Below are 10,000 nucleotides of genomic sequence, written 5' to 3' on the forward strand. Positions count from 1 at the left end.
TGTGTGTGTGTGTGTTTGTGTATATATTTATTATATATTTATATATATATATATATATATATATATATATATATATATATATATATATATGTATATATATATGTATATATATATTAATAGATAGATATAGATATGTATATATATATTATGTGCCTTTTTGTTCTACGCGCTTATCTCTCATCCTCATCCTCTCTCTTATCTCTCTCCTCTCTTCTTTCTCTTTCCTCTCTTCACTGCTTTTTTCTTCCCCTCTCCCCTCTTCTCTCTTTGCTTTCATCTCTCTTTTCTCTATCTCTCCTCTCCCCATTTTTTTCTTTCTTTCCTCTTCTCTCTCTCTCTCTTTCCTCTCCATACTCTCTCATTCTTTTTCCTTTCCTCTCTTTCTCTCTCTCTCTCTCTTTTCTCTCTCTCTCCTATCCCATTTTCTCTTTCTTTCATCTCCCATCCGTCTCCTTCCTCTCTCTCTCTCCCTCTTTCCTCTCCCCTCTCCTCCCTCTCTCTTTCCCCTCCCATCTTCTCTCTCCCTTTCTCTTTGCTCTCTCCTTCCCTCTCTCTTTGCTCTCTCTTTCCCTTCCCATCTTCTCTCTCCCTCTCACTTTGCTCTCTCCTCTCCTCTCTCTTTGTTCTCTCCCCCCCTCTCTCTTTGCTCTCTCCTCCCCTCTCTCTTTGCTCTCTCCTCCCCTCTCTCTTTCTTCTCCTCTCCTCTCTCTTTACTCTCTGCTCCCCTCTCTCTTTGCTCTCTCCTCCCCTCTCTCGCTGCTCTCTCCTCCCCTCACTCTCTGCTCCCTCCTCTTCTCTCTCTTTGCTCTCTCCTCCCCTCACTCTTTGCTCTCTCCTCCCCTCTCTCGCTGCTCTCTCCTCCCCTCACTCTCTGCTCCCTCCTCTTCTCTCTCTTTGCTCTCTCCTCCCCTCACTCTCTGCTCCCTCCTCTTCTCTCTCTTTGCTCTCTCCTCCCCTCACTCTTTGCTCTCTCCTCCCCTCTCTCGCTGCTCTCTCCTCCCCTCACTCTCTGCTCCCTCCTCTTCTCTCTCTTTGCTCTCTCCTCCCCTCACTCTCTGCTCCCTCCTCTTCTCTCTCTTTACTCTCTCCTCCCCTCTCTCTTTGCTCTCTCCTCCCCTCTCTCGCTGCTCTCTCCTCCCCTCTCTCTTTGCTCTCTCCTCCCCTCTCTCTTTCTTCTCCTCTCCTCTCTCTTTACTCTCTGCTCCCCTCTCTCTTTGCTCTCTCCTCCCCTCTCTCGCTGCTCTCTCCTCCCCTCACTCTCTGCTCCCTCCTCTTCTCTCTCTTTGCTCTCTCCTCCCCTCACTCTCTGCTCCCTCCTCTTCTCTCTCTTTACTCTCTCCTCCCCTCTCTCTTTGCTCTCTCCTCCCCTCTCTCTTTCCTCTCTCCTCCCCTCACTCTCTGCTCCCTCCTCTTCTCTCTCTTTGCTCTCTCCTCCCCTCACTCTCTGCTCCCTCCTCCCCTCTCTCTTTGCTCTCTCCTCCCCTCTCTCTTTGCTCTCTCCTCCCCTCTCTCTTTGCTCTCTCCTCCCCTCTCTCTTTGCTCTCTCCTCCCCTCTCTCTTTGCTCTCTCCTCCCCTCTCTCTTTGCTCTCTCCTCCCCTCTCTCTTTGCTCTCTCCTCCCCTCACTCTCTGCTCCCTCCTCTTCTCACTCTTTGCTCTCTCCTCCCCTCTCTCATTGCTCTATCCTCTCTCCTCCCCACTTTCTTTACTCTCTCTTTCTTCCCCTCTCTCTTTACTCTCTCCTTCCCTCTCTCATTGCTCTCTCTTTCTTCCCCTCTTTCTTTGCGCTCTCATCCCCTCTCTCTTTTCCCTCTCCTCACCTTTTTCTTCCCCTCTCCTCTCCTCTCCTCTCTCCTCCCCTCCCCTCTCCTCCCCTATCCTCTCTTCCCCTCTCTCCAATCTCTCTCACACTCACCCTTTTCCGAGAGCTTGGAGTAAAACACCTGGAAGTCAAAACGCTCGTGTTCGGGGAAGCGAAACGAGGTGATGATGTAACCTGCGTCTTCCTCCTTCAGTAACTCTCGGAAGCCCAGGCGTTGCATTCCTTCTCTCAAGATGCGGCGGTTCTCTTTGTATCTGGGCGGGGGTGGGCGGGAGGGGCGGGGGTTGGAAAGATGGAGGGAAAGATCGTGGTTATTGGGAATAGATAGACGGTAGAGGGAAGAGGAATGACTAGAATAACATTAAAAAAACTATAACAACGATAAAAACGCTTATTGCAGAAGCGAAGAAGGAAAAGATGAGGAAAACAGAGAAATAAAAGAAAAAAAAAATTAACAACATAGTAACAACAATAACAAAATCGACAACAAACGACAGAAGAAGAAAAGTAAAACAAAAACACATCAAACGCGTAAAAAAACAAACAAAAAAAAACGAAGATCAAAATGAAGTAAACACGTAACATTATGAAGAAAATTAACTACTAAATATCTGCACTGAAGACAAGACTGAAGATGATGAAAAACGTGAGGAAAGTCCCCGTCTCACCTCGAGGCCCGGCCCGCGAGACCTCCCGACGAAGCGTATTCCCGCAGAGCTTGTCTGAAGGCGAGCATGGAGTGAGTCGGAGGCGTGAAGCGAAACTGGCCCGAACGATCCAGGGCCAAGTGCTGATCCACCAGGTCAAGGCTCAGCACGCGGCAGTTACCTAGGGAGGGGAGAGGAGGGGGGCGGGGTAATGACGTGTGGTTCTTAGTCAGGAAGGACATTTTCGGGACATTTTGGAGGGAAAATTAGCCATTAACCAATATTCGTACTTGGATAAAGCACTATACCTGAATGACTTGATCTCTGCACCTGCAATACTGCTAAGAACCTTTTGCAACATTTTCATAGCAATGGGCTGATCACCTCAAAAAATAACAACAATAAGCAAGCTATGGGATGGCGTAGAGACAAAAGATTCTATGAACCCTTCAGAAGATAAATTCAAAGACAGATACACAATATCAAAACGGATTCGAAGCTGACCTTTGCAAGAGAGAAGATGCTTCGTCCTGCAGATGGCAAAGGAGAAGCCGGGGACGCCCTCCAGGCACTTGTTGGCTGAGGAAACCACGTAATCGATGCCTGACCCGCTGACCTCCAGTGGCACCGCCCCGAAGCTACTCATGGCGTCCACTACCATAGCCGCCCCTGGGAAAGGAAAAGAACTTAGGTCATTCCTTTTTTTTTGGTATTGACCTCGACTGATAATCTCTGTTGTTTATACATACCTTGCGCAATCATAGTGATATGAATATGAATAATAGAGTGTAACTGGAGATGGCATGAGACGCATTCGTAACAGCTAAACAGTTTCATTCTATTATCATTGTTTATGTGTGTCATTTAACTGAGATATACGTAAGAAATAATAAAAATACATGAAAAAGTCTACATAATTCCAGAACCAACAAAAACCTCAACGGGCAAACAGGTTGTTATAGCAATCGGAAACCGACCAGTCATCCCGTTAACAGCAAAACAGGACAAGCATAGGATATAAACTTCAAGGATTCTAGAATCACGGAATAGGAACCAAACCATGATGAAGCGAATAGAAGATACAAATAAAAACTACCAGAAAGTTGATTTTGAAAGCAAGTAGATGAAAAACACATCGATTAAAGCAAATATACGCCAATCAAAATTCAGTTTAGACAAGCACACATTGAGGCAAATAGATCGACTGGCAGTCAGACAGTACCAGGCTGGAGTGACGTCACGAGGCGAGCCACGTCCTCGACGGGGTTTATGATTCCTGTGGACGTCTCGCAGTGGACGACGGCCACTGTGCTGAAGGAATCGCTCCGCAAAATGGTCTCCACCTGTAGACGGCATGTAGATTAAGTAGAGATCACACGCACACACGCACGCACGCACACGCACACACACACACACACACATATATATATATATAAAGATAGATAGATAGATAGAGAAATACATGCGTTAAATCATCTTATGCTTCTAATCGTATAAAATTTGCATAAGGCAAGCAGGAGCCTTCTCACCTTGGCCAAATCGAGACGCTGTTCCTCAGGAAACTCCTCCAGCCGCATCTCAAGCCCCGCCCAGTCACACATCTGGCCCATGCGACGCCCGTAAGCCCCATTGGCCAATATCAACACCTAAAATAAAGTTGACACATAATTAAGGTTAATATATAATTGTAACTGGCATACCATATCCATTTTCCCTTTCTTCTGAACACCGGCACCGTTACCATCTTCTCGGTCTAAGAACTCTTGGAACTCAAGCACCCCTTTATACTCTACGACATATGTTCTGCAATATCCTCTGTTCCACATTGCCTGCGACAGCTCAGTGGATCTTGAGAGCTCACCTTGGCGCCCTGACGAGGGGATGTTGTCTGCAAAACGGCTTCCACACAGTAGGTGCCTGATCCCTGCAACGGCACAGCTGTGTACTCGCTCTCACTCAGCTGTTTAGAGATGGAGTGTTTTCAGTATTGGACTGAGGGTAAAGATATCTTCAAGTTCTCTACCTCCCTTCCTCAGTCACTCTATTTGTGATACGCTGTTAGTGTTATAAAGTACAACTCGTGAAAAAAATAGAGCTGTCAGTCAAACAAGGGACCGCTGCCTCAGATCTGTGCTATACAGTATTTTGTTTATTTTTTCATCCTGTGACATTCTAAACAATAAAAGAATATGTTGAATTGTTATCAGAGATGCAAGCAAAAGTGGATGTCATTGGCCTTTTTTGTGTGTAATTAAAGGCTGCTTGGATTTGAAAAGACCTTTAAAATTATTCCTCTTTCCTGCATCAGCCCCTCCTGACTGAATTATTCTGGCGCTACCAGTGAGTGGTCTTCTGTATCAATAAGTTTTGACAGAATTTGCTGGTAGCTCAGTTTTGGAAATGCTAACACCATTGGCCGTATCTGATTGCAAAGTCAGATATATGGAGATACACATCGTTCACAATGCAATAATTTAGTCCTTTACCAGCCAGTGACACAAGGACCTACTTGTGCAATTTCCAGGAGACGCTGGCGGATCTCCTTGACACAGGAGATGAAGTAGGAGTCGCGGGATCCTACGTCCACCAACATGGCTTCCTTCACGCTTCGAGAGCAACATAGCGGGCCGGGCGTGAATAATTTCTTTTCTGAAATTCAACATACTCAAAGCTCATTCTGATACATTCTATGAATTTCATAATGTAAAAACACATACGCACTCACGGACACAAACACACACACAGTCACACACAAACAAGCACACAAAAATATGACGAAACACATCCACCTAAAATATCCAGTCATGCTCCAAGTATCTTTTTTTTCTCTCTCTTCGAGATCAATTTACTTCAGTTACCCCTTCTCGTTTCTCGATAACCTGTTTCTTTTACCTTCATGAATCAAATTTGCTGACTCATTTGCCTCACTGATTACAACCAGTATTATCACCAATTGTATCACACACAAATGAATTGGAGTGTCTTAAGAATTTGTTCAACTGGCATAGTAAAAATTACATGACAAAGGTAATGTGACACAGAAGCGAGCAAAAAACAATTAAAATGAAGGGTTAGAACTAAATGTATAGCAAAGATAATAAAACATACGATAATAAATATATATGGAGAAGGATATGAATAATAACATAGACATGAATAACAACATAAACAATATCTTAATAACTACGATAGATAACAGGAAATGATAATGATAACATTACATGAACGGAGAAAAATAACATTACACAGAACAAACAGAAGCTGATGAAGAAAATATTCCATTGTATCAATTATCCAGTCATGAAGGATAATCTGGGATAAATGCAGAAATTATCCCATTTCTTTTCTTCTCCAAACATTAAGGATAAGCTAGGGATGGCTGGATAAGAAATCCTTTTGTACTGTTTGTCCAGTTATGTAGGTTAATCTATGGTAGATGGAGAATAAATCCTTTTGCATGGATAATAGAAACACCAATAAGCCGTTGTAGATGGGTAATATATCCCATTATAGTGATTATCCAGTCTTGTTGGATTATCTGGGGAACCCTTGTATGCGCTATCATGTCTATGTGCTGATAGGATCGATGCTTCGACCTTGAATTAAAAAGTATCTCAGTATCTCAAAACAAAATTGCTTATTCATACACACACACGCACACGCACACACACACACACACAAACACACACACACACACAAACGCACACGGAAACACACAAGCACGCACACACACACACACACACACACACACACACACACACACACACACACACACACGCGTACACACACACACACAAACGTAAAAAAGTAATAAGATTATGACAAGAACATTCACTTATCACAGGAACTGGAGATGAAAATGAAAATATATCATATCATATCCAGATCTTGAACTTTTAATGAGATGAAAGGAATTACGATATCCACCACAAGTCCTAAATATTACTGTATAACAAATTAAAATAAATATGAACAACGAGAGAAAAAAAAATGTAATGCTAATACCTCACAAAGTTACTCTAATTTGCTTCATTTGCCTGTGATTAATCAAAATACAATCAAATACCATTAAATCTTAGTATTTACAACCACGAAACATCTCCATGTCATCAGAACCTGATCTAAAAACAAAAGCGAAACGGAGAGCAAACTGAACCTTTGAACGGAGCCTCCATGATGTAGGTTCAGGAAAGAAAATATGATCTCGACGTAGGTCCACACCTGCCGTATGTATAAGGGTGACTGGCTGCCTTTTTTCGGTCGCTGATAATACTATAAGGCCAGACAAATCGTTTGATCCATCGGTCAGATCATTTTGCTGTTTCGTTTGCGGTGTGGAGTTGCCGATAAGGCACTTTTAGAATGGGGGATGGAATGGTCGGTTGGGGGCTGTCTGACGATCTGTGATACAGTTAGTAACATGACTCACACGCTCGTGCGCACGCACGCACGCACGCAAGATCTAAATAACTCTATCTATCAATCGATATATAAGTCTATCTCTCACTATTGGATGTAATGATGTCTGTCTATTTTATATCTCACTTGTGTGTGGGTGAGTGTGTGTGTGTGTGGGTGTGGTGTGTTTTTTTGTGTCTTTATGTGTGGGTGTGTGTGTGTGTGTGTGTGTGATCGTAGTGTGTGTGTGTGTGTGTCTCGTCACTGTCTATGTGTTGGTGTGTGTGGGGTTGGGTGTGTGTGTGTGTGAGTGTGTGTGTGTGTGGGGGGTGTGTGTGGGTAGTGTGTGTGTGTGTGTGAGTCTATTATGGGTGTGGAGTGGGTGGGGTTATGTGGTGTGTGTCGTGTGTGTGTGTGTGTGTGTGATAGTGAGTGTGTATGTGTGTGTGGAGTGTGTGTGTGGGTTTGTAGGCAGAGTGTGTGTGTGTGTGTGTGTGGGTGGCGTTATGTAGTGTGTGTGGGTGTGTGTGGAGTGTCTGTGTGTGGTGTGTGTGAGGTGTGTGTGTGTGGTGTGTGTGTGTGTGTGATGGTGTTGTGTGTGTGTGTGTGTTTTGTGTGCAGGTGGGGTGGGGGGGGGGGGTGTTGGGTGTGTTGGGGGTGTGTTTGGGGGTCTGGTTGTGTGAGAGTGTAGTGTAGTGTGTGTGAGTGTGTGAGTGTGTGGGTGTTTGTGTGTGGTCTCTCTGTGTGTGTGTGTGTGTGTGTGTGAGTGTGTGTGTGTGTGTAGTGTTGGTGGGTGTGTGGGGAGTGTATTTGTGTGTGTGTGTGTGTGGGTGTGTGTGTGGTGGGTGTGTATGTGGTGTGTGTATGTGTGTGTGTGTGGGTGTGTGTGTGTGTGTGTATTGTGCGTGTATTGGTCGTGTGTGTGTGTGAGTGTGTGAGTGGGTGGGTGTGTGAGTGTGTGTGGGTGTGTGTTTTAAAACATATATATTTTATATATATTTTTAAATTTTTATAAAATATATATCTATATATAAAATATTATAAAATTATGATATTAATATATATGATATATATGTATATAAAAAAACTATATTTTTTAAATAATAAATATATAAATATAATATTATATATATAAAATTATATTTTATATATATATATAAAATATAATATATATATTATATACATACAAATAATTATACACACACAAAACACAAACCCTTACCTGTGTGTAGTTATCCGCATAATAGAAGCTGCCGCGCCCTTTGGGTTAGTTTAAATTTTCCCGAGGGGTGTTCATGTTTTTTTGTCGGGGATTATGCAGTTCCCCTTTAAATTTTTTGGGGCTTTGTCTTTGGTTACTTTGCTGACGTTTTTTTGTTTCCCTTTCCCAAATCTGGTAATGTCCCCCCTATTCGTGTCCCAAACCCTGGCTTTGGGAAGTCCGGTTGGGGGGGTTTGTCTGTCATGCCCCGCTCATCCGGTGTCGAAATCAGGGCCTGTTTCGCCGTAATACGCTTTTTCGCATGTATGCGGGGTTTTCCAGAAAACGGAACGTGGGGTTTGTTTTGGTGGCGATTTCTTTTCTTGCCAAATCCCCTATCATTACCCCGGGACTTTGTTTTTTAAAGTTGACGGTAGTACCAAAGGGACCTGCGGGTTTAGTCTGGGAAAGATTTTTAACACTGAGGCAGTCCCAAAAAAACCTGGGGTGCTGCCGATGTTTCTTGCTCTGGTTATGATGTTCGCCGCTTTTTTTTCTGTGGTTTAGAAAAAAAAAATTTGGGGTATTGGCGTTTTACAAAAGAGTCTATAATGTATTTAATTTCATCCTCTAGAAATTCTAGGCTGCAAATCCTTAATGCTATTAGGAAGAAATCTATGACAACTCTAGACTTTCTTTTACTGCTGTGGGTGGAGTAGTAATGGATATAATCATCTTTATTTGTTGGCTTTCTATAAATGGGAAAAAAGCAGGGGCCGTTTTCCGTCACGATGAACCCAAGGGCTGGGAAAGGGGTTTTAGTTTTTAAACATTATTTTCTTCTAGGGTTTTAAATTAAATTTTTATAAATGGACGGCTTTTTGCGGCACCCAGCGTTTGGCAAAAAGCCTTTCCTCCTGGGGACGCGAAAAAGGACATTTCGTTCTGTTTTTTCCACTTGTTATGTTTTTTTTGGGGAAAAGACCTCCGCAAAACGCGTAAAAATTAACTTTGCGTGTTTAGATATTCGTCTCATTCATACCTTTCTTCTAATTTGTCGCTATGAACTCTGTTAAATATATATTTATATATATATTTATATATATTTTAAATTATTTGTATTAAATATTTTATATAAATATTATATATATTTATATAAAATATATATATATACTGTATATAAAATACATATATATATTTATTTTATAATTTTTAATTAATAAATAGATAGATAGAAAATTAATATATACATATATATATTTCACATCATCATAAATCCCCCTTTTAAATCAATCCACTGCAGGACGTGGGCCCTTTAAATTCTTTTCCAGCCCACCCCGGGTTTTGTTTTTCCTTTTTTTTCCCAGTTTACCCCCTGCGAATTTGCTATTTCACCCCGCATCTAGTCATTGGTCTTGCCCTCGGTTCTTTGTGTCGTGTATTACCCATTCTGTTTCTTTCTTTTTTCCCCCTGTTGTCCTGTCTCCGATTTATGGCCAGCCCCCTGCCACTTTTTCTTCTTGATGGTCTTGAGTATATCCTCTACTTTTTTTTGCTGCCCGATTTCCCTGTGGCCCCCTTTTTTGTCTCTTTTAAGCTAACTCCTAGCATAAGCCTTTCCATTTCCCCTTTTTGGGGGCTTACTAAAATTTCCCCTCGGGGTGCCTTTGGGCGTGGGCCCTGTCTTGTTTCCTATGTCATGCGGGGGGAGGGGGCGCATTTGGGCAAAAAAAATTTTTCTTTTTTTCATTTGTGGCAGGAAATACTTCGTAATTTTTTTACTTGGTTTTCCGAAGGCACTCAAAACCCAGCCTGTTTTGCCGTTTTTATCTCGGCTTCCCCAGGAAAGTACTCGACCTGAATGGGGTTGCCCTAGGTTACATACTCGTTACTGCTTTAGTACCTCGCCCTGTTTTTTGTATTTGCTTTAAAA

General features: G+C 42.6%; 1 protein-coding gene across 1 annotated transcript in view; it reads right to left on the bottom strand.

Moving 5' to 3' along the window:
- LOC122253600 (uncharacterized) overlaps positions 1–6,761 on the bottom strand; it is a 7,852-nt gene extending 1,091 nt beyond the window's left edge. The window contains exons 1-8 of the mRNA XM_043016836.2: positions 6,625–6,761; positions 4,978–5,117; positions 4,330–4,428; positions 3,998–4,114; positions 3,691–3,811; positions 2,973–3,137; positions 2,490–2,649; positions 1,915–2,075 (exon numbers count right to left, since the gene is read on the bottom strand). Of these exons, the coding sequence (XP_042872770.2) occupies positions 1,915–2,075; positions 2,490–2,649; positions 2,973–3,137; positions 3,691–3,811; positions 3,998–4,114; positions 4,330–4,428; positions 4,978–5,117; positions 6,625–6,643 (982 nt within the window). The 5' untranslated portion in view covers positions 6,644–6,761. The remainder of the gene's footprint in view (positions 1–1,914; positions 2,076–2,489; positions 2,650–2,972; positions 3,138–3,690; positions 3,812–3,997; positions 4,115–4,329; positions 4,429–4,977; positions 5,118–6,624) is intronic.
- Positions 6,762–10,000: the final 3,239 nt, after the last annotated feature.

The sequence above is a fragment of the Penaeus japonicus genome, unplaced genomic scaffold, assembly GCF_977035675.1.
Source record: "Penaeus japonicus unplaced genomic scaffold, GWHDUDI00000001_assembly GWHDUDI00000021, whole genome shotgun sequence".
Taxonomy (NCBI): Eukaryota; Metazoa; Arthropoda; class Malacostraca; order Decapoda; family Penaeidae; genus Penaeus; species Penaeus japonicus.